The following is a 25,486-nucleotide window of genomic DNA, read 5'->3' as shown; positions in this document are numbered from 1 at the left end:
TACCTAAGAGATAAGAAAGGATGTCCACAAAAACACGTGTAGACAAATTTCATAGCAGTTTTATTCATTGCCACCCCAAACTGGAAACCTGTGGTATGTTATAAAATGGAATACTACACCACGATAAAAGGCAACTAATGACTGACATAAGGAGCAGTGGGTGAATCTCAAAAAAAATTAAGCTAAGGTATAGAAGCCAGATACAAGGGGATACATTCTGTTATTATTCCATTTACAAAACTCTTTTTGTTATTTTTAAATTTTATTACCACAGAATCTATAAATGGCACATACAGGTGAGAGATGTTTGATCCCTGCTTGGTACACATTGGAATTTACCCACACACCTCACAGATCCAAAATCACTAATCTTGTTCAGTCCTCTTGTTTTACGAATAAAGAAAGTCCCAAGGTGGTGAGGTGACATGTATAAGGCTGCTCTCCCAGTAAAGAAAAGAATTGGAATCCCTACAACTTCTAACAGTTACTGATTTTTTTAGGACAGCATTTATCAGCCTTTGGAACCTGCTGAAGGTCTGAGTAGAGGTGTTGGTTCTGAAAGAGCCGTTGCAGCCTCTGCCAGGGGCGTGGCTTCCCATAAGTCAGGCTGAGGAAGCATGTGTGAGGCAGCACACTCACCTGTGCAGAATAATTGGACCCTCTTCTCTCTGGGAAGCCTGGATGCATGAGTGTCCACCCCTCGCCCATCCCAACACACACACACACACACACACACACACACACACACACACACACACACACACACACACACACACACACACACCCCAACTGCCAAATAAAACATACATCAGGGGCTTCCCTGGTGGCGCAGTGGTTGAGAGTCCGCCTGCCGATGCAGGGGACACGGGTTCGTGCCCCGGTCCGGGAAGATCCCACATGCCGTGGAGCGGTTGGGCCCGTGAGCCATGGCCGCTGAGCCTGTGCGTCCGGGGACTGTGCTCCGCAACGGGAGAGGCCACAACAGTGAGAGGCCCGTGTACGGAAAAAAAAAAACAAAACACATCAGGATCTTCTCAGTTGCCTTAGAAAAGGCAACTTGACGTTAACTCCAGGCAGCTGTCTGGTAAACTGGTCATGTGATGCTCAAAGCCATGCTTATGTACCTCCTGGAATATAGCTATAATTGAACTTATCCCTGGACGTGTCATATAACACTCCAAAATCCAGCTGTGTTTGCACCCTTGGAACTGAAGGTGACCTTCAGCAGTCATCTTGTCAGTCCTGTGTACCAGTCTGGGTTCTATCAGGAAAATAGAAACTACTCCACGTACCCTGAGTATGAAATAATTCAAAACCAGCATGGATGTTTGCCATGGAAAGGGAAGCAGAGAGAAGATGAAGAAGGAAGCCTTGGTCAAAGATCTTTCTTGGCCAAAGAAGGAAACCTAGAGCCCCAAAGCAGTCGGTATGAGAGACATTCTGGAAGCTGCTGCAAAAGTGATGAGTCCCCAGGAAGTTCTTTCCAACCATCGTAGCCCACGAGGCCAAAGTTGGGTGGTTCTAAAGAGCTTTCCGGGTGATGCTGTGAATATCGCATTGGGCATGTGTGAGATTCCGCGAGTCTGCTTGTAAACTGCCAGGAACCTCAGCTTAATCAGGCAGATGTGTGGAGGACCCTAGCACGCTGTGCTTCCCAACCGACAGTGACCTCTCTCTCCCTCGGACATCCCAGCTTTGTGAACGTCTGTTCGAGCTGAGAGGAGAAGCCAGGACTGAAGCACAGAGGGGCACGTTCAGACTTGGAGGCTGCAGCTCCCCCGGCAGCTTTGCTTGGTTTGGCTCTTTGGGCAAGCTTGGATCCATGTGGCACTCTGGGTGTTTATTTAGCTATTTTCTCCCTGTTCTCCTCCTCCCATGGCTGGCTTTCCTTTAGCATAACAGTGAGTAGTCTGTAGACAAAGGATTTGTCTCCATTGGATGTAGTCAGGGGACTTTGAAAAGTACTTAAGCACCGTTTAAGGGGCCTCTGGTTCCACCCAGAGCATTCTTCACCTAGGTAGAGAGAAGTCACTTGATTTCATTAAAGTCAAGGTGCTCATGCTAGTATACTTTCATTCTCCAAAAATGAATCAAGCAAGTGTTACAGGGTGACTTTCATTTTAAATTTAAAATAGGGTCATTTTTATGTTTGCAAATTAATGTCAAAATAAGATACCCTTCCCCAATATTTCTACCATGCAATTTCTACCACGTAATTATTTGTATTACGTACCCTCCCAAATATATAATGTTGTTTATATTCTTTTATAACCTACTTTTTCCCCATTTCAATCAAGGTCCTGGGGGCAGCTGGTGGTGTTCTCAAGTGGGGTGATTGAGAAGAGGTTAATGAAGAGGTTCTTTATAAAGGTGTCGATAGGGCTAGAAGGAATCAGAAGGGATGGTGTGGTGCCCCACGGGCAAAGGAGAAAAGCAGGGAGGAAGCAAAGTTGATCATTTTTCTTCATTTCCATTACCTACTTTTCTTTGGGCAACAGATTTCTTTGGAGCCCTTAGCAGGGGCCCAAAAAAGTGTGGGCGTAATTGAGGAGATGACACACAAACACTTGCAATTGGTAGGTCTCCAAATTCCAAGGGATTTAGAGAGGATGTTGGCCCAGCTTCATCGTATTTTGGGAATTCAATACCTCTATACCAGCTATTTCCTCCTAACTAAGGAAAGGAGTTATACCAATGACATTTATTTTTCTATAATCAGTACCAAGCTTTAGTAATCAATTCAAGAAGCAAATGCTTGACGGATTATTGCAAAGACTAGGAACAGAATGTTACACATAATACTTGTTATGGCACAAAAATACCACTGTGATTGTCAGTTCCTAAAACGATCAGCAGTGTGACCCTTTACAAAATTCCGAAGATGTAGAATGAATTTGGTTCTATATGTTGTGTAATACTATTATATTCATTTCCAAAGACTTTATCTAACTGACTAATTGGTAGGAATCATCAAGTGATACTGGATAAGTCACATATCCCTTCTTACACCACTTTCTTCTGTTTGTGCTGGTAATACTACACTGTCTGGATTACTACCACTTTCCCCACCCTCTCTCTCTCTGGCTGCCCTTTCATCTCCTACATGAAATATTGGATCCTGGGCCTTCTCATCATCTCTAGCTGCATTTTTTTCCCTAGAGGGTCTCATCCAGGTCTGTTTTAAGAAATCCTTCAGCTCCTGACTCCAAATGTACATCTCTCGCCCTGACTGCCCCTCAGTTCCAGGCTCATAGATCCACGGTCCTACTTGCCACCTCCTCTTGATCAATAACAGGTATCTCAAAATTAGCATATCCCAAACAGAACCACGACTCACAAAGTTGTAGAAGTCATCCTTAACACCACCCCTTTTAACATTCCTCACGCTCAGCCCAACAGCAAGTACTGTGTGATCTGCCTCAAAAATTGATCTTTTTTTTTTTATTTTTATTGGAGGAGAGTTGATTTACAATGTTGTGTCAGTTTCAGGTGTACAGCAAGGTGAATCAGTTATACATATACATATATCCACTCTTTTTTAGATTCTTTTCCCGTATAGGGGCCATTACAGAGCACCAGAATGGATCTTGAATGTGTCTACTTTTCTCCATTCTCACTGCCTAAACCTCCTTCAGCCGCCCTCTTCTCTGACCTGTGGGAGCATCACACTGGGGACCTTAATGTTCTCTTCCCAGAAGAGAGTGATGTTTTCTTAAAGCCTAAATCATATAATGTCGTTCCCCTCCTTAAACCCCTTCAGTAGCTTCTTTATTTCAGAATAAAATCCGAATTCCTTACCTTCTCCTGCAAGACCCTGCATGATCTGGCCCTCCTTGTCTCTCCACATTATTTCAAACAGGTCACAGCCTCTCTCCTTTCCCTCTAAATTCACTGTCCTTTCTAGCCCTACAATATGTCAAGCTCTGCCCCATCTTCACACCTTTGCATTAACTCTTCCCTCTGCCTGGAAAACTCTAGCTCATAGCATGACTTGCTTCTTCTCCAACCTTCAGGTCCCAGCTCAGAAGTCACTTTCTAGAGGCTTTGTCTGACCTAACGCAGCCCACCCCCATTTCCAGTGACCTTACCATACCTGAAACCATCGTCATTTATTATCATTTCTCTGTCTCTCCCACTAGGATCTAAGTTCCTGGCGCACAGCTTCTTAGATTTCTTTCTGTCACCAGCCACTGGACTATTCCTTGCTAAATAGCTACCTGGTTTAATGAATAAAGGACTACCATCAGCAAAAAGGCTTGGAATGAATCAGAAAGTGTTTTCATCTATCATGACTTCACTTCCAGAAGGATATTTGGACTCTCAGATACCTGTAATTTTGGTTCGAGTCATTAATTCCCTTAAGTGGAGGATAATTTTTAATAGTATAGCTTCATTGTTTGAAAAACGGGCAGAAAGCATTCCTAGGGTGAGGATTTGTTCATTCATACTGTCAAGTTGTCATATGCTTTGAATAAAAAACACCAAGCAGAATTCTTTTTTGTGAACCTTGGGGTTGGGGTGGGGGGCAGGGCAAGATTTAAACTCTCCCCCTTTGGTTTATCTTACATCTCAGGCGTTTGGATCAGTGGCTCAAGGAGATCAGGGAGCCTGAAATCTGTGAACTGTCTCCTTAGAATAAACACCGACGCATCAGGATCATGTACTTTAAAGTCTAATTCTGTCTCTGCTTCTCAGCTCCCCTCATATCCCTCTCTCACCTTCTGCTCCCTCTCTTTGCTGCTGCAGCTCCTAGGGCTCAGTACTGCCCATCGCAGCGGGGAGCACAGGCAGGCTGTCTGAGATGCCCGGGAGCTACAGTGGGAATGGCTAGGTTGCTGTGTCAGGAATGCCGGCCACCTGGCCAGAGCCCCTGGGACCCCTAGGCCACTGGGCTCATGAAGCCCACAGGAAGCATGGGCTCCTTCTGCTGTCACTAATCTTTCCCAGCAGACTGTGGCCATGTGCCACCACGCTCTGTCCTCCACTTGCCACGCTGTAAGTGACCATTCCCAACACACAGGGTATCCTCACTCCGGGAAGTTGCCAGGTACCTTGTTTCAACTGAGAAACCTAGAGAAAGACTTGGGTGCGGGTGGGTGGCTGGCTGGATCAGGATATTAATCCCATCATAATAGCTGATGAATCATCCTCTAAATGTGTAAATGATTGCTTTCTAGAACAGGGCTTGAGGGCAGAAATCCTACTAGACTTGTAAACAAAGCTACATCAGTTCCGTTGTCAGTTCAAGGAAGGTGTTATGACTACTATGTTGATTGGTCAGGGTAGGCTTACGGTTGAAATAACCCATTCCCAAACGTCAGTGGCTTAACCCCGTAAAGGACTTCTCGTGTCACAATCCAGTCAGGTCAGCGGGGGTGGTGAAGGGGTGTCTCTGCCCCACACAATCCTCCAGGGACCCAGGCTCCTTCCTCCTGGTACAGAGGTTCTTAACCTGGAGTCCACAGGTCCCGGAAAGGGGGTGGACAGAATTCAGGGAGTCTGTGAACTTGGATGGGAGAAGAAGTATATCTTTATTGTCATGAATCTTTTAACTATAATATAGCATTTCCTGCAATTATGATCGAAGACATCAAACCACAACAAAGTTAATGCCACCTGTGACTTTAGTATCAATAGAAATCATGGATATTTTCAAATCACCTTTCAATTTTAGCAGATATCATGAAATATCATTTATGCTTAACACTACTTAGAAATTATGGTAGTTACTAGACTCACTTAAAGATCTTGTTATTTAATGGGTTAAAGAGTACATATATTACCATTTCACAAAATTTTTAAATATTTTGATAGCTGTTTCAGTACTCTTGCAGTTTTTCGTAATCCTATGTATTTTATTTTAAACATTAAAAAACATTATTCAAGAAGGGGGCCATGGAATTTAACAGACTGCCAGAAGGGTTCATGGCAAACAAAAGATTAAAAATCCCTGATCTAAACAACAAGGTCTGACTATATAGCACAGGGAACTATATTCAATATCCTATGATAAACCATAATGGAAAAGAATATTTAGAAAAAGAATGTGTGTGTGTGTGTGTGTGTGTGTGTGTGTGTGTGTGTGTGTGTATAAAACTGAATCACTTTGTTATACAGCAGAAATAAACACGACATTGTAAATCAACTATACTTCAATTTTAAAAATATTGAAAATTTAAAAATCTCTGATCTAGTGGTTCTACTGTCCCCTAAGTCCTTGGGTATCCCCTACCTCTAGTCAGCAGAGGGGGCTTGGGTGACATTGAGAAGTAGTTTAGGGACGAGGCTTAGAAGGAATGTGTGTCACTTCTGCCCATGTTCCCCTGGCCCTGACCCCACCTAACTGCAAGGGAGGCTGGGAAGTGAAGTCTAGTCTGTTCCCAGGCAAAAACGGGATGGGGCTTGGTGAGTACATGGAAGTGATTGTCACCGTGCCCATGGAAACAAGTAGCAAAGAGACAGCAGTCCAACGACAAGCACCCTCCCTGGAGAAAACTCACTCCCTGTCAAATTCACTCCGGGAAGTATAATCATAATAAGACCATAATAGCTGCCATTGGTTGAATAATTACTCCCGTCAGTATTGCGCTAAATGATTCACTTTCATGACCTCATTTAATCCTCATAATAACCTTATGAGACAGGTACTATTGTTCCTACTTGATAAATAAGGAAACCAGGACTTGAGAAAGGCAGTCCAGAATTGGTGCTCTCAATCCCTGTGCTGGACTGTTTTGGAAAACTTCTGAGATCCTTGTAAGAGAAGATGGAACCGTATCCTGGTGGAGAGAGTGGTTCCTGGAACCAGACTCCCAAACTTCATATCCCAGCTTTGCTGGAAGCTGGCTCATAGCCAGGGCAAGTTTTCCTGAAAGCTTTCCATGAATCTGTAAAATGGTGATAATAATAGCATCCATCTTTTAGGATTAAGTGAGATAAATTCTTAGACTAGCACCTGGCACGTGGTAAGTGCTCAGTGAACGTTAGACACTGTCATTGATGCCTAAATGACACTGTGACCACCTCAATGAAAGTGAACTAAATGTTCCAGCAGGGCTCAGTATTCATGAAGGATGCAAGAAAATCTCTGAGGTCACCAAGATCCTCCCCAGCCAGGGGGTTTCCTAGAATGGTGTGCTGAGTTATAGTCAAGAGAATGGGACGCCGCTCCTTTTCTAATGAGGGAAAAAATTAAAATTGTTGGGTTAGTTTTCATTTTAATGTAACTTTCTCTCCCATGTATAGAACTCCATGAAGGTGATGTTCAAATGCCTCTGGAAAAACTGTGGGAAGGTTCTGAGCACTGCAGTGGGTATGCAGAAGCACATCCGGACCATTCATCTTGGGTAAGGCAGCCCTCCCTTCAGAGCTTGGCGTGTCTCCATCAGTTCGATCCAGGTCACTTGCACTCAGATTTACACACCACACTGTGCCTTAAAAATTCTGAACACAGGACTAGGGACTCAGCCAGCTGGATCTTCCTAATCACCATGGAGATGCCCACTGCAGATAACATAGGCCAGTATGGCAAGTGGAAAGAAGGTGACTCACATTTGTAAAGCCTCCCTAATATACTCACTAAGTCAGGGGTCCCCAATCCCAGGACCGAGGATCGGTACCCGTCCGTGGCCTGTTAGGAACTGGGCCGCACAGCAGGAGGTGAGCGGCGGGCAAGTGAGCGAAGCTTCACCTGCATTTACAGCCGCTCCCCATTGCTCGCATTACTGCCTGGACCATCCTCCTCCACCACCCGCTCTGTGGAAAAATTGTCTTCCAGAAACTTTGGTCCCTGGTGCCGAAAAGGCTGGGGACCGCTGCACTAAGTGACATTAAACACGTCACTGATTGGAGCCTCAGGTCCTTCTGAAAATAAGGCTAATTATATCAGCCCTGCAGCGGCATGTGTGAGGGTCAAAACTAAAATGTATGTTAGAATAATTTGTAAAAGATGGACCACTAGGGTAGGGTAGGGTAGGGTAGGGTAAGGGGTCCTTGAACCCCCTGAAATTGTCTGTAAAGTTAGATGTGCACTTTTTTCCCAGTGGAGTGTATTCGTGACTTTGAGCCTCAAAGGCAGGTATAACCTGAAAAGGGTTTAAGAACCACAGTGACAATCAGTGCTGCTGTTGCTATTCTTATGATGCCTGATGACCTGCTCTATCATTTTCTGTTGCCCAAATAAGTCCTTTATTTGTACAACTGACACTTCCTTGTGTTACACAGAAACCATTCTAAGGAAAGATGAAACTAAGTTTCTAGCAACAGGGATTAGGGGGCCACTCCAGAGGGGCAATGGTAGTTCAGTTGCCTTGTGCTCTAGTCTCTGGGTTTTTCTTGTCCAGGAATCTGGGACTGAGAAGAGACCTTGAGAAGCTGTAAGTCATAACCAGTGTGCATAAGGCAAATCCAAATACATAACCAGCCCCCAAAATGCTTGGACACAGAGGAGCCCTTTCAAAAAGATGAGTGTTGAGAAATCAACACGACAGTCACTTTGCCCAGCAAGGGATAAATTTAGGGAATGCATCATCCATTAAAAAAAGTGGTAGAGGGCTTCCCTGGTGGCGCAGTGGTTGAGAGTCCGCCTGCCGATGCAGGGGACACGGGTTCGTGTCCCGGTCTGGGAAGATCCCACATGCCGCGAAGCGGCTGGGCCCGTGAGCCATGGCCCTGAGCCTGCGCGTCCGGAGCCTGTGCTCCACAGCGGGAGAGGCCACAACAGTGAGAGGCCCGCGTACCGCAAAAAAAAAAAAGTGGTAGAAAAAGAAAACAAGAACTGGTTCTAAGGTGATTTTGCTGATTGGTGTGGCTCGGCCCCTTCAGTGACTGGAGAGAAGCAGAGATCTATCTCCCTAACCTGTAGGCTTGGGATGCTGGAGACACAGCCAGACCCTTCCAGGGCACAGCACGTGGAAAGTCACCAAGCGCCGTGGGTGTGGCCCAGCAAAGCAGGGAGTCTGCTCCGCTAGCCTGAGGGTCCACTTCATCCTCCAGGAAACACCACACTGAAACACTGCGCGGCAGAATGCTCTCCTATTCCTAAAGGCTTCGGAGAAGGAGATCCTGCAGCTTCTCCCCTCAAACCTCACTGTCAGCACAGCTCACAGAGTAAATAGCTCAGAGTTCTTTAAAGGTTTAGCTATAATCTGGAAGCTATAATCAGGACTTGGGGTATTTGTTTTAAGGTCCCTCTGCCCAATGATTCGAATCCTATTCAGCACTACACAGAAACACATGCCACATATATGTATCTATAGACTAAAAACGGCATCACAGGATTTTCCTTTGAGCTTCTGGGGTGCTCTCGTGGTGGGTGAAATTCAGCGTGCAGCTGCTGTATTCACTGCCCTGGGATTCCCTTTTTACTCTGTGTGCTTCACATCGCCTTGGTGAATTAGGATTCACATCCCTGCCAGCCATCGCCCAGGAATGGGCCTGCGTTAGCAGGACTCCAAGGCTGCTCTGTCTGTATGTGAAGCTCTCATGGACCCGGGTAGGGTTCGGAAGGGGACCGCCTTTGCCTTAACCCATGTCCTCCATGATGTGACTGTAGGAGGATGGGGCATTTTTAATGAGTGTTGGCTGTGGGACCTAGGGGAAGAAGGGGGCATTCCAGACCCCCAAATATGTGTCTTGCATCTGATGTAGCTGCAGTGCACACCATGTCAGTATAAAAAGTACACTGTTTTTCTCTTAAGTCTCACCCCACTCTTATACACCAGGGGCTGAGCCTGATTTATCCCCGTGTAGGACACACAGTTTCCCCCAGGCCTGTGTGTCTATTAGTGGCACTCAGGCAGCCAGTAGCAACTCGGCCTGCCCTTTACTGGAGAGGAAGTGGGGACAGGAATAGAACAGGCGCACATTCTTCAGCCCACTCTCTGGGGTCTTCCGTGCTCTGCTTGTAGGAAAGCCAAGCCCAGCCTGACCTGGTACAGTGCAGACACCTCCCTAGACGCCTCCGCCTGAGACCTCAGGGGAAACGGAACGAGGCTGGGAGAAGCCCCCGATGTGGCTACACCGAAAGGCCGAGGAGAAGGGGAGACTTGTGTTTTAAGTTCTATACAGGGATTGTAAGTGGGAAAAAAGTTTATTCCGAGTCAGTGTCCTGCGCCTGCTGGATGTGGTCATGAAATTTGGGGATGCCCCAGGGAAGGGAGATGTGCAGAGGCTATCCCATAAAACCAAGTGGCCAGATGTGCACCATTTCCCTAGAAATTCATAAATCCAATGAATGTTATTATTTACTCGACAGTTATTTTATGCAAAGCTTTCTGTGGAAAAGTACAATTTTCCATGTCTCAGGGAGAAAAACTGCGGAAGTACTAGAAGATATTTTTCCTGGTGATAGTAAACATTGAGGCTTTTTTTTATACATATAAATTTATTTATTAATTTTTGGCTGCCTTGGGTCTTCGTTGCTGCCTGTGGTCTTTCTCTAGTTGCAGCGAGCGGGGGCTGCTCTTCATTGCGGTGCGCAGGCTTCTCATTGCGGTGGCTTCTCTTGTTACAGAGCACGGGCTGTAGGCACGCGGTCTCCAGTAGCTGTGGCACGCAGGCTCAGTAGTTGTGGCTCACGGGCTTAGTTGCTCCACGGCCTGTGGGACCTTCCCGGACCAGGGACTGAACCTGCATCCCCTGCGTTGGCAGGCGGATTCTTAACCACTGTGCCACCAGAGAAGTCACAACATTGAGGCCTTTTAACATCAGCCTTATTTTTATTTAATACGCACTCAGTGCTTATTATGTGTGCGGTACACTTCTAAGCACGTATGCAGTAGGCCTCCATACCTGCAGCTGCGGAACCCACAGATATGGTGGGCCAGCTGTGTCATTTTTTTTGTTGTTGTTTGTTTGTTTGTTTGTTTGCTGTATGCGGGCCTCTCACTATTGCGGCCTCTCCCGTTGCGGAGCACAGGCTCCGGACGCGCAGGCTCAGCGGCCATGGCTCATGGGCCCAGCCGCTCTGCGGCATGTGGGATCCTCCCGGACCGGTATGTCATTTTATATAAGGGTGCAGGCTGCCAAAATCACACACACAGCTAGAAGCTGTCAGGATTTGAACCCAGGAGATCCGACTCCAGAATTCATGCTGGGAATCACTGTGCTATAACATCAGCTTCCTTCGTTCATTCATTCAACATTTAATAGGCACCTACTGTAGGCCAGATGCGCTGATATGTGTAGTGTGACACAAAGATGAACAAGACATAGCCCTAGAGAATCAGTCTTAGGGAGGCGACAGGGGTTTTAAAAAAAATTGCAGAAATGTCATTACATAAAGTGAATTAAATAAACTGAACGCACCTCACAGGGAGCTCAGAGGATCTAACAGTTCGGAATTAAGTCCTAACACCTAACGTGCAAAATACTTCCCCGATTTGAGAGCTCAGGTCACTTCCGCCTCCCACCTCTCGCCCGGCCACTGTCAACTGCTCCACAGTCTGCTTGCTGGCCTCCCACCCCTCTTGCCCTCCTCTCCTCTATTCTCTCTCCAGACAATTGCCAGAGTGATCCTTTTAAAAAGTAACTTATGAGGGCTTCCCTGGTGGCACAGTGGTTGAGAGTCCGCCTGCCGATGCAGGGGACACGGGTTCGTGCCCCGGTTCGGGAGGATCCCACATGCCGCGGAGCGGCTGGGCCCGTGAGCCATGGCCGCTGAGCCTGCGCGTCCAGAGACTGTGCTCCGCAACGGGAGAGGCCACAACAGTGAGAGGACCGCGTACCGCAAAAAAAAAAAAAAAAAAAAAAGTAACTTATGAGTCTATTTCTGTTTTGTAAATAAGTTCATTGGTATCATTTTTTTAGATTCCATATATAAGTGGTAGCATATGATATTTGTCTTTGTCTATCTTACTTCACTTAATATGAAAATCTGTAGGTCCATCCATGTTGCTACAAATGGCATTAGATGGCATTAGAAAACAAACTTATGGCTACCACAGGGCATAGCATGAGAGGGGGTGAACTGGGGAGAGATAAATTAGGAGCTTAGGATTAACAAATACACAGTACTGTATATAAAACAGATAAACAACAAGGACTTACTGTATAGCACAGGGAGCTATACTCAATCTCTTGTAATAACCTATAATGGAAAAGAGTCTGAAAAAGAATATATATATGCTTTATATATATATATATATATATATATAAAATAAAAATATATGTATGTAATTACTTTGCTGTACACCTGAAACTAACACAACATTGTGAATTAACTATACTTCAATTTTAAAAAATAAAAAAATAATAAAAAGTAACTCAGAGTCCTCAAAATCCCTGGAAGCTTCCATCACATTCAGGACAAAATCCCGTCTTTCCCCAGGGCTACAAGGCCCTGTGCGATCTTGCCTCTGCCTTCCTTGCCACGCTTCTCTCCTTACTCTCTGCCTGGTGCCCCGAACACCAGCCACCTGCCTCTCTGCCCTTCTTGGAAAGTGCCAGGACGGCCCACCCCAGGACTCTGCATTCTTCCCACATGGTTCCCACATGGGTTTCTCCCTCACCTCATATAGACGTCTGCTCAAATATTACCTCCTCGGAGAGTCTTCCTCTGAACACACTATTTAAAATAATGCCCCCGTCATTTAAGCTGATTAAGGACGCTCTTAATGCTGCTTAATTTTTCTTTCTGGGATGTATCACTACCTGATGTATTAAATGTCTATTTCCTTATGGGTTTACTTTTTTTATGAGTTATAGTCAATGTACAATATTTTATAAGTTACAGATGTACATTCTGGTAATTCACAATTTTTTAAGGTTATACTCCATTTATAGTTGTTACAAAATATTGGCTATGTTCCCTGTATTGTACAGTAATATATCCTTGTAGCTTATTTTATACATAATTGTTTGTACCTCTTAATCCTCTACCCATATACTGCCCCTCCTCCCTCCCCTCTCCCCACTGATAACTACTGGTTTGTTCTCTATATCTGTGAGTCTGCTTCTTTTTTGTTATATTCACTAGTTTGTTGTGTGTTTTAGATTCCATATATAAGTAACATCATACAGTATTTGTCTTTCTCAATCTGACTTATTTCACTTAGCGTAATACCCTCCAAGTCCATTCATGTTGTTACAAATAGCAAAAACTTCATTCTTTCTTAATGCCTGAGTAGTATTCCATTGTGTGTGTGTGTGTGTGTGTGTGTGTGTGTGTGTGTCTCACATCTTCTATATCCTTCATCTGTTGATGGACACTTAGGTTGCTTCCATATCTTAGCAGTTGTACATAATGCTGCTATGAACATTGGGGTGCATGTATCTTTTTGAATTACTGTTTTGTTTTGTTTTTTTTTAGATATATACCCAGGAGTGGAATTGCTGGGTCATATGGTAGTTCTATTTTTAGTTTTTTGAGAAACCTCCATACTATTTTCCACAGTGACTACACCAATTTACATTCCCACCAACAGTGTACAAGTGTTCCCTTTTCTCCATATTCTCGCCAACATTTGTTATTTTTGTTCTTTTTGATGATAGTCATTCTGACAGGTTTAAGGTGATAACTCATTGTGGTTTTGATTTGCATTTCGCTGATGATTAGTGATGTTGAGCATCTTTTCATGTGCCTGTTGGCCATCTTCATGTCCTCTTTGGAAAAACGTCTATTCAGATTTTCTGCCCACTTTTTAATAGGGTTGTTTTTTTTTTTAATGTTGAGTTAATGAGCTATTTATATATTTTGGATAGTAACCCCTTATCGGTCATATCACTTGCAAATATTTTCTCCCATTCAATAGGTTGTCTTTTTGTTTTGTCAGTGGATTCCTTTGCTATGCAAAAGTTTTCAAGTTTAATTAGGTCCCATTTCTTTATTTTTTACTTATATTTCCTTTGCTTGGAGACATATCCAAAACTTATTGCTACAATTTATGTCAAAGAGTGTTCTGCCTATGTTTTCCTCTAGCAGTTTTATGGTGTCATGTCTTACATTTAGGTCTTTAATCCATTTTTAGTTTATTTTTGTGTATGGTATTAGGGAGTGTTCTTATTTCATTCTTTTACATGTTGCTGTCCAGTTTTCCCAGCACCACTTATGGAAGAGACTGCCTTTTCTCCATTGTATATTCTTGCCTCCTTTGTCGCAGGTTAATTGACCACAAGTGTGTGAGTCTATTTCTGGACTCTCTATTCTTTTCCGTTGATCTATGTGTCTGCTTTTGTGCCAGTGCCATACTATTTTGATTACTATAGCTTTATACTGAAGTCAGGGAGCATGATTCTTCCAGCTCTGTTCTTTCTGAAGATTGTTTTAGCTATTTGGAATCTTCTGTGTTTTCATACAAATTTTAAAATTATCTGTTCTAGTTCAGTGAAAAATACCATTGGTATTTTGACAGGGATTACATTGAATCTGTAGATGGCCTTGGAGAGTGTGGTCATTTTAACAATATTAATTCTTCCAATCCAAGAACACGGTATATTTTTCCATCTGTTTGTGTTGTCTTCAATTTCTTTCATCAGTGTCATACAGTTTTTTGAGTACAGGTCTTTTACCTCTTTAAGTAGGTTTATTCCTACGTATTTTGTTCTTTTTGATGTGTTCCATTATGGGTTTCTTGTCTGCCTCTCCCCCTAGACTGTATGTTCCATCAGGGCAGAGTCTATTTATGTTTTGTTCACTGTAATAGTGGGACTCTAAAAAAAGAGCCAGGACATAGTAGACTCTCAGTGAATTGTTGTTGAATAATTGATTGATTGGTTGGTTAATTGCTTTAGGAAGTTAAGGAAGGCTGCCCTGGAAGTGGACAGTTGAGTGTTGCAGGATAGGTAAGAGTTTGCCAGGCAGACAGAACAGAGGAAAAGCATTCCAGACAGAAGGACCAGCATGTGATGTGCCAGATTTCAAGGCAAGAAAATGGCTTGGGTGAGTAGGATTGTTCTGCTCTCTTTTGCATTAGGCGTGTTGGGGAGTCTGACTACAGTGATGGAGAAGAAGACTTTTACTACACTGAGATCAAGCTCAACACAGACTCGGTGGCAGACGGACTGAGCAGCCTGGCCCCGGTTTCGCCCTCCCAGTCCCTGGCTTCGCCTCCTACTTTCCCCATCCCAGATTCCAGCAGAACAGAAACTCCTTGTGCCAAAACTGAGACAAAATTGATGACACCCTTGAGCCGCTCTGCTCCCACCACCCTCTACCTCGTGCACACCGACCACGCTTACCAGGTGACTGGCAAGGGACCGTGAGAGTAATCACTTTACTCCTGACCAAAAGCAGTAGCATTCTGACTCTTTTTCTCCTTTTAAAGCCAGAATCTCGCACAGATGAAACCCTGTAGGTCCTTGGACTTTGCAGTACTGATTGAAGATCTGATCCCTGAGACGCTGTTATGAGAATTAAAATCCTTAATACTGTAAAACTCTCAGAAGGGAGCCTGGCACATGATATAAGTGCCTGTTAAATAAAAAATAAAATAAGTGAAAAGATGAGCATTGAAAAGTGCTGACACAATGCCACTTTCGTCCTGCACCCCAGTCTGGGACTTAGTGCACTCCCTTCTGAATTGGTAACTCACTCTCTCAGACTGGAGCTGTGGTTGTCAGTGTTCCCCAAACCAACAGTGTCAGCATCACCTGGAAACTTGTTAGAAATGTATATTTCTTGGGTTTGCCCCAGACCTGTGGGACCAGAAGGAGGGGTGGGGCTGAGCAGTCTGTGTTTAACAGACCTTCTAGGGGATTCTCCTTCACTCCAAAGTCTCATAAGACCTTAGAGACAAATCCTGCAAATACAGGACACGGCTAAAGCGCCTTTTCCCCCAGCAATTATGAACTCTTTTAAGTGTTGATTTAGTAAGATTTCAATACACTCAGATTTTTTAGAAAATTTTCCCATAATTATCAACCACCTTATGTAACTTTTTAGAAGAAAAATCTCCTGTACATATTTGTAATTGTGTTCTCCCACCCTTGTTTTATAAACACTTTCCATAGAACTGAATATATAACCGAATTCAATTAAATAAAAACATTAAATGGTTTTAATCATTCTTTTGTTAGGGATCTACTTTTTAGTCTATCCAGCTTTTTAATTGTCATTAGTAAATCTACAGAGGATACCTCTGTGCCAGTAGCTTTATTTTTTCCTTAGATTTCCAGAAGAGTAATTATTGAATCTTAGGCTATAACATGAACAGCTATGTATTGCCAAAATACTTTCCAGTGGTGCCAGTTACAAAACCACTGTCACTAGCAGCTGTACGTATAAAAGTAGAAAAACTAAAGCTGTAGAGGAAGAATTCAGCCATGTATTTAGTAGACTTCAACTCAAGAGCAATGGAATAGAGCTACTTATTAAATTAGTTGATGCAATAGCTTTCATTCCTGACTCTTCTTAAGGGCGGTCAAAAGAATTATTCATTCCTTTGTTCTTGTTTGTCAGTGTTGCATTTAGGTCCGAAATCGTGGGCTTGAACCAACTTAATTAAATTATTTTGCTTATCTATATAATGAGAGTTGGAACACACACTAAGGGGTCTAGAAGTTCCTTCCCAAACCATATATTCACAGTATTGGGATTTTTCTGTTTACAGATATTATAAATGCTCAGCATAAAAATATTAGAAACATAAGCAAAGAAAGAAAATCCATCCTTAGTCCCAACAACAAGAAAGCCCCTTGGTTCATATTTTTGGTATGTCCTTCAAAAGTATTCTATGTGTGTATGTATACTCATTTTTTTAAAAAAATGGAATCTATTGTAGTACTGTTTTCACTGTGCTTTGTTTTTTCCACTTAATATCCCATGAACATTTTCCCACGCCAATGAGTATTCTTCAACAACATCATTTTTAATGGCTCCGTGGCTATATCATGATATATCTACCCTTTTCCCTATTATTGGACATGTGTTTCCAGTTTTGTTAAATATAATACATAGTTCTGCAATGAACATCCTTATATCCATTTCCTGAGGATAAATTCTAGAAGTGGAATAGCTAACATACAGAACGCTAAGAATTTTTATATGTATTGCCAAATTACCCTCCCAAAGTGTTGTAATTTACAACCTACCATCACTGCATAAAAAAGTGACTCCCCAACTTGATAGTGAGGAATTGTATACCACAGATGTCCTAAAATAGGTATATGTATGTATAAGCAAATTTCTTTTCAGAAATCAGTAGTCAAAAACTTTCTCCTTTTATACCTTCATTTGCTTAGATAGATAAAAAGTTTATCTCTAGCTCCTCTCTTTGACTGTGTTTAATTTCCTCCTATTATAATTTAGTCATTAATATAGCTGAGATTAGTTCTGAGGCCCTACTTTGGAAATGACAGCTTAAGACTCTGAGGTGAAATGTTCTTTCATAACAACTTCCTCTGTTTTCTATTTGACAGGCCACGCCCCCTGTGAACATTCCAGGATCGGCCAAGTTCACCCCCAATGGCAGCAGCTTCAGCATTTCTTGGCAGTCTCCTCCAGTTACCTTCACAGGCATTCCAGTAAGTAGAAAAGCAAAAAGCCAGAAATCTGGTCAAAGCCAAACGTATATTTAGAGAACAAGTTGTAGAAACATGCAAGAAAAAGATGAAAGTTGGAATGCCAGAAGAATTCTTTTTTTTTTTTTAAATGATATTTGTAAACTCAGCGAGGTGTCTCGTGGTCCAGACAGGCCCAACTTCTTTGTAAAAAGGTGTTTTGACTGGAATTTTAGAAACTAAAAGACAATTTCATCTGTTGATAAACAACTTGTTGGAAATATATCAAGATATTTTGTGTGGGTGGTGTATTTGTATGTTTCCAAAAGGCTTTATAAAATTAATAGCTGAACTCAGACCCTGAACATAAAAGAAAGAGATCCTATACGTAAATGGCATTTATCATTATGAGTAACTTTATAAGATTTGACTTTGAAATTATTGTTTGTGGGTATGTCATTTTGCAAGTTCAAATAGTAGAAATTGAAATCACGTTTTTTCTTCCAAAGCCTGAATAGCCCATGCTGAGGGGTAATTTGCAAATAAATGAGTGCTGAAATATGCCATCGGGTTTAAGTAGTATATAAGAATTGATTTGATATGGTAAATGATTACTGTCTGAAAACTCAGCATGAATGTGCTTGATTCTTAACTATTCATTTCAAAAGATATCGGGTCTTTTATAGCTTATCACAGAATATCCATAGACCCCCATACCGCTGATGCTCAAGGGGGTTTATAACTCCTGATAAGGTTCAGGAAAGTGGCTTATGATGATAGACATTAACCTTATTTTCTCCTCTCCACCCCTCTCCCTATGGACCTCACAAAAGCTTCTTATTGCAACCACTGGCAACTCCCAGAGGTTTCCAGCAAATACCAAGGCCTCCTGTGGAGCTGATAAAAATGAAAGTGGCTCAGTCAATTACGCTGTGCTCTGTCAATGAATATTTATTAAATTCCCTAGAGGAATAGTCAACAATAAAAAGCATCCTGCTGGCAGCAATTCGAGAATTTGTGGCTTCCAGAAAATACTCCTAGAATAGGATTTTTAAACAGGATCATGGATCTGGAATAATTATGAAAGGTGCCTCCTTCACAAAGAGTGGAAGTGCTGGTTGTTCTCAAAAAGCAAGAATATGATGAATGCCCTGTTAGTCAACATTTAAAAAGAATAGCTTAGACATGTAGGTATTAGTTTTGTTTCTGGCAGGAACAGTGATCCCCTAAGGTGGGTGTCAGAGGTAAACAGTCAGCCCTTTTGGCGACTTTTTTTTTTTTTTTTTGTATAGACATAAAAAGACCCAGAGTGGCTCTGGTCATGACATTTGAGACAACCCTTCTAAGCCAGCAAGGCAGCTACAATCGCAGAATGACAGAGACCTGCTATTCTGAATTCCGTTCCTTCCCTTCTTTGATTTGAGCAGAATTTTCAAGAGCATCCCCCTAAAGCTCGTCTGGTGTAAAAACAAGTATAGTGTGTAGACAGAACAGCCCAGTTCAGACTTCCTTTCAAACTACCTCTATGACCAGCCCAAATGGAGTATTTTCCCCTTTGTTCTATTAATTAAATCATCTCCTTCTGAAGTATAGTGTGACATCATGCCGTGTGGTTGTTTTTTTTTTAAACTGGGGTATAGTTGCTTTACAATGTTATATTCGTTTCTACTGTACAGTGAAGTGGAGTTCCCTGTGCTATACAGCAGTTTCTCATTACTTACCTATTTTATACATATTAGTGTATACATGTCAATCCCAATCTCCCAGTTCATCCCACCACCACCCCCGCTTTCCCCCCTTGGTGTCCATACATTTGTTCTCTACGTCTGTGTCTCTATTTCTGCCTTGTAAACCGGTTCATCTCTACCATTTTTCTAGATTCCACATATATGCGTTAATATACGATGTTTGTTTTTCTCTCTCTGACATTTCACTAGTTCCATGTCCTCCAAAGTTCCTAAATGTCTTACACGGTAGGATACCAGCCAGGATACCTCCTCTTGTTGGTTTTTTTAACAGTGAAATTTTAAAACTCTTCTCTCTGTGGACACTGTGGACAGAGTCCCTCATTTTGCTATCGATTGGTTACCAGGGATGTTCTGGACTAGAGCTTTGACAGAAAGTACATAGAGTAACTGAGTTAACTAGGTATCCCACTAAAATCCTATGTGAGCTTCTAATTTATCCTTTCGCCAGAGAATTCCCAATCTATCTGGTTTTAGACTGTTTCAGCAGTTAAGCTTGCCATCGCTATCTAAAAATAAAGGTAAGGGGATGGAGGGAGCTGCCATTTTCGAAGGCTTTTGTTTAATTCTAGAAAGAAGACAAGGAGGCTTACTACTAAAAATGTTCTTCATGTTGCCCTACTCTCTATCAATGCTTTTTTTAAAAGAAAAAAAAAACTGGCTGTTTGCTGTCCGCCCCCTTCTACAGGGGGCTGGATCTCGCAACTCCACACCACCCAGGCATAGGACTGTCACATGTCCACTGGCTGGGTGCCAGCAACCATCCCTGAATTCTCCAGGGGTGCTAGTCCCGCCTCTAGAAGACAGGGAGCCAGGCTGACTCAGAGAACATGTGAATCCCCACCTCCTAAATTCGTGTAATAGGATTTTCAGACAGAACCTCTAAAAGTTTTAAATGATAAGGTACTAGTATCCGTGGTGGCTTCAACTTTATCCCAACTGAAGAACAGAGCAGTTGCCATTTTATTAAATCCTCATTAAAGAACACATTTCTTGTTGTACTCCAAAGCAAGTACTCTAAGGTTGTCAACCCCATTTAAGGTTTCCTTTTCTCCCATGTCTTTGAGACCTGGTATTGAAGAGGGGATGCTTTTGTATGCTTCCTAGAAAGTAGAAATAATCTCCTTCTGCGAAATCCCAAGGTTTGAAGAATTTTATTTATTCATTTGCCTACACTGGACTTCCTGAATTTGGGGCTTTAATAAGTTCCCTGGGTAAGACCTCTTCCCGGAGGTGTATAGCCCAGAAGGTCGATCTGCATATTCACCAATGGAACGTTTCAGTCTTTTCTAGCCCAAGGCTATGGACCTAGGGGTAGGGAGAAGACCATGGTTAATTACTGCTTTCTTTGACCTGTTTTCCCCCAATGACCCCTAATTATCTCCATTTCTTTCCCTCTCTTTTCATGGCAGAAAGCTGAGAGCTCTTGGCCCTTGTGTGTTAGTCTACCATAATAGACTGGGTGGCTTAAGCATCCCACATTTATTTTCTCACAATTCTGGAGGCCAAAAGTCTCAGATCAGTGTGCTAGCTGATTCAGTTCTTGGTGAGGGCTCTCCTGCTGCCTTGTCAGGGGCCAACTTTTTGATATGTCCTCACATGGCCTTTTCTTTTGGGGGGTAGGGAGACAGAGAGAGAGCCCTTTGGTGTCTCTTCTTCTAAGGGCACTAATCCTATTGGATCAGGGTCCCACCCTTTGGACCTCATTTGTCTTTAATTACTTCCTTAGAGACCCCATCTCCAAATACAACCACACTGAGAATTAGGGCTTCAACATGTGAAGGGGGGTGGAGCGGACACAAAATCCAGTCCATAATAGGCCCCATGCAAGCAAATAGGAGCTAATCAACCTGCTATCCAAGGGCCATTCCAAGAGGCTTCAGGCCAGAAAGACAGTCTCCAGACCTGAAATAGTAGTGCTTAATTGTTAGCTCTTTAGCTGGTTTGTTTTTTATTAACACTTTGATGGAGGGTTCAGAATATTATGTTAGAAGAGATTAAAACCAAGACAAGGGGCTCTTTTTCTTTTTTTTTCCCATTTGGGAGATAGAAAATCACAAAGAAAAGAAATTTCTCCAACATAGTTACAGAAGGACACAACCTCTGTATTACTGCTCTGGTGTGAGGCAAGTCCTGACTGGGATTTACAAGCCGTGACCTCTAGCCGGTCACAGGACCTCTTTCAAGCAATGCCCTTGACTCAGCTCTACAACAACCACCTTGTATCTTTGTATCATTGAACACAGTGCCTGGCACTGGCTGACATTATGTTGTACTTCCTAGTGTTGTTATCTGTGACATGTCTCATTACTGTAAAACCAGGGGCAGAGAAAGTGGATTCTCCCTATCTGGGGTTGACTCATATAACACAAATATACTCAACATATGGGAAAAATTAGCCACGATTTTTGCAGACTATGATTTAGAATTCCTTAAACTCTTCTGAGGTCACACCTAATCAGGAGACAAATTACAGGCATATAGCGCATTTTAGTTATTTAGAAATAATACCATACAGCACTCTCTCTAAGTGTATTATATGCCTTATAAACCATGTCCCCAAATAGAACTTAAAAATGGTTAAGATGTAAAACAAATAACTCTGGAATGTGGAGGCCAGTGGGAGAAGGAGCCGAATCATGTTTTCCAGGGCTTTATTCCAGGGCACACAATACTGCCATCAGTTACGAGGCAGGATGGAAGAGAGAAAAAGCGGGGCTTTGACACCATTCAGAACCAAGTTCCAAGGTCGGCTGGTGTCAGACAGCCCATATTCAAATCCCGGGTCCGCCATTTACTTTTTGCGTGGCCTCAGCAACTTCCTTAACTTTTCCATTTCCTCATCTATAAAGTGGAAGTGAGGGCTTCCCTGGTGGCGCAGTGGTTGAGGGTCCGCCTGCCGATGCAGGGGATGTGGGTTCGTGCCCCGTTCCGGGAAGATGCCACCTGCCGCGGAGCGGCTGGGCCCGTGAGCCATGGCCGCTGAGCCTGCGCGTCCGGAGCCTGTGCTCCGCGACGGGAGAGGCCACAGCAGTGAGAGGCCCGCGTACCGCAAAAAAAAAAAAATCTCCAGGAAAGCTCCCGATCAATAGCCGGAGGATATTGATCCTCCCACAGAACTAAGCCGCACGCTGGTGTGTGAACAGGGTCCTGGCTTCCACTATGCTGCAGCCTGTAGAAACCCAGGTCTGTTGTAGAACGGGAGGGGCTGCCATCAGACAGGACTAGACACGAAACACGTGTGCCCTCAACTCCAGACTTAAGAAAGCCGTTAGCAGAAATAAGGTAGAGAAGGGTTCTTCCTGCAGTGGGTCCAAACCTGCCCCTCATTCCTCCCCTAAACCTATGAGGTCACCAGTTTTCTAATTTCAGTTAAGTGGCACCCTCATCCCTCCAGCCTCTCAGGCCAGGACCTAGGAGGCATCCTTGATTCATCGAAAGATTTGTCCTCTTATTTTCTGTCCTATAGCCCATCTATCAGCAAGTCCCGGACTCTGCCTCTACAGGATACGAATCCAGCCCCTTATCCCCACCACTACCACATTCTCATCTAAATCACCAGTACGTTTTTCTCCTGAAACAGTGCAAAAGGCTCTTAAGCGGTCCTCGGGGTTCCTGTCCAGGCTCTTGCTAACCCATTCTCCAAGGAGCCAGAACGATCTTTGTAAAGCGTTAACCAGATGTCTCACTTTCTTAAAACGCTCCACTGGCTTCCTTTGCACTTAGAATCACCTTCAAATTCCTCATCACAGCTCCAAGACATGACCTGAACCCACCACCTCCCGTCCTCCCGCCTTCCTCCTGCCTCCCATGCATTGTCTCCCGGCCCCACTGGCACTCTGCACCTGGGAGGCCTTGGCCCTTGCCCGCCCCCTTTCCCCGGAGTGCTCTGTAGATCAAAGGTAACCTCCCCAAGAAGCCTTCCCTCACCACCCTGAACAAATATGTCCTCTCCTTCCATCACGCTTGGCCTGGCAGCCTATTTTATTTTCTTCAGGCACTTACCACTAAAATGCCCTTACTTGTTTTTGTAGTTATTGTCTATCTCCCCACTAGAATGTACACTCCATGAGGGCAGAGACTTTGTCTTGTTCAGTGCTGTATCCCCACAATCTAGAATAGTGCCTGGGGCATAGTAAGTATTTAATAAATATTTGTTGAATGAAGAGCATTTTAGAATCTCATATCACCCCACACAAAATTGACATATGGCAATTCTGCAAAACTTAGAACCTTCCACGTTATCCCTGGCTGATGGAAACAGTGTCACTGTCGTGTCACCTAAACATTTCCAGTTCTCTGACTGAATAAAGAGGTACTCTTGGGATTCTACAAGTTCTACAATAATTTTTAGAACAAAAATTTTTTTCATTGTCCTGAGCACTTAAAAACAAGTCATATGAGGATATTCTAGATCATCTACAGTGGTAGTGAACTCTGAAGCGTTCACTCCCTCTACTGTGCTAATACGCATCCTGGTCCCGATGGGATGGGGGATGCGAGTGGGAGGTGGGGATTCTGCTTCTGGAAGAACCCACATCGAAGGCAGACACTGAACTCCAAAGCTTTGGTTTTTAAAAAATTATGTATGTCACTCACCTCTGCTGGCCCTCAATCCACCTAACTTTAGCAAAAAGTAAAGACCAATGGTACAGAATAAATGAGACTCATGGCAATAATGGTTTAAAATGTTAGGGTTTTTTTTTCTTACGTGTTTAATTTTTTTTTAATTAATGACTAGGAAAATAACACTTATGTACATTCCTTTACATTGAAAGAAAATAGAAAATACTGGTCCCTGTACTAGAGAAAATCAATTCTATGGAATGTTCCCATGACTGTTGGTTGGTACTGGTATTTCTGTGGTCATGTTGGCTTCTAAGTGATTAAGTTGATCAATTTATTAGATGTTTGCTCTTTTGTATATGGCAATATTGTATATTTACTTGAAACATCATTTATCTTTTGTTATAAAATTAGTTTTGTGTAGCTTTTGAGAATCCCATTTGCTGGGAAGATATTTAGTGCTAGGTGAGCACGTGATACAAAGAGAGTAAGTGAGAAATGCAAGAGGAATGGAGAACAAAGGGGACCCTCCCATCATTATGACTGAGAGGTGGGGCATAAGGGGGTTAAACACATGCTCTGGCATCAGGGAGAGCTCACTGCAGCCCTGGCCATTGCAAGTTCCATGGCCTGGGGCAAGTTATTTAACCTCCCTGTGCTTGGTTTCCTCATCTATAAAATAGGAACAGTGAGTACTTATCAGGTGGAGTAGATGTAAAAGTAAAGCTGTTGTCAGTGACCCTGGCACATAGTGGATGCTCACTAAGTACTGCAAGGTTGACATTCATTCTTGATTTGCTCGGGATCTTTGCTTCTTGCCATTATCCCTGTTCAGACCCCAGAGTTTGCTATATGGACGTCTTATGCAAGAAGCCATTTATTTACTGGCTGCGAATGATCTAACTGAACAAACAGAAGGCGGAGATCCACATTGTGTGTTGCCACTGACTAGGTGTATAATCTCAGAGAATTCTCTTAACTTCTTTTCTTCTTTAAAAGAGAGACGGATGAGGCTTGGAATAGGAATTTGCTTTAAGGTTTAAAATATTCAAGTGAAAATGGGCAACTGGGAATGCAGAGATGTTGTGAAGTCATGAAGATTTGTAAAGTATTCATTGTTGCTGGGTCTTTTCTGTTGGGGGATGCCTTTAAATTCCACCATGAGCATCACCCCATCCATTTTAACATGTGGTCTCTGTGAAGGAAGCACAGCCTCTCCGTGTCTGATGGTTGGGTACCCCTGCCCACGTGGCAAAGGCTAACGAAATGCATGGTGAGGAGAGCCTGCCCTGTTAACTTTGTTTTCCATGTGCTTACTAGGTGTCACCAACCCACAGTCACCCAGTGGGCACAGGAGAGCAGAGACAGCACACTCACACCGTCTTGTCCTCCCCACCCAGAGGGACGGTCAGCCTAAGGTATGACTGCTTGAAACCCCACAATGCCTCCTCTCCAGGGAATTAACTGAAAAATAGAACAGCGAGGAAAAGAGAAACCAGAGATACAATCTTCATAAAATTCCCCTGAAATGGATGAAACACCCTTTCTTTTGTTCCCATGGTTTTCCCCATCTATTAACTCTTGATAAAGATTTGTTATTTTTCTGGGGTCACAGTTTACAGTAAATTTTCTTGCAGAATAGATAATGCTGATTACAGGGTCTCTTTAAAGCCGTGTTGCATTAACGTCTGTATGAAATGAAGTACAAAATACGAGTTTTTAATCCAGATCAAGGAGGT

At 43.2% G+C, this 25,486-nt stretch overlaps 1 protein-coding gene across 2 annotated transcripts in view; it reads left to right on the top strand.

Moving 5' to 3' along the window:
* Positions 1–25,486, top strand: part of ZNF704 (zinc finger protein 704) — a 218,875-nt gene that overhangs the window by 180,016 nt on the left and 13,373 nt on the right. For both annotated transcript variants that reach the window (XM_059994813.1, XM_059994812.1), the window contains 4 exons: positions 7,246–7,346; positions 14,913–15,180; positions 17,356–17,460; positions 25,068–25,165. In XM_059994813.1, coding sequence (XP_059850796.1) covers positions 7,246–7,346; positions 14,913–15,180; positions 17,356–17,460; positions 25,068–25,165 — 572 coding nt within the window. The remainder of the gene's footprint in view (positions 1–7,245; positions 7,347–14,912; positions 15,181–17,355; positions 17,461–25,067; positions 25,166–25,486) is intronic.

This window comes from Delphinus delphis, chromosome 17, assembly GCF_949987515.2.
Source record: "Delphinus delphis chromosome 17, mDelDel1.2, whole genome shotgun sequence".
Taxonomy (NCBI): domain Eukaryota; kingdom Metazoa; phylum Chordata; class Mammalia; order Artiodactyla; family Delphinidae; genus Delphinus; species Delphinus delphis.
Note: the sequence above shows the minus strand (reverse complement) of the source record. Positions and strands in the feature narration are given on the sequence as shown.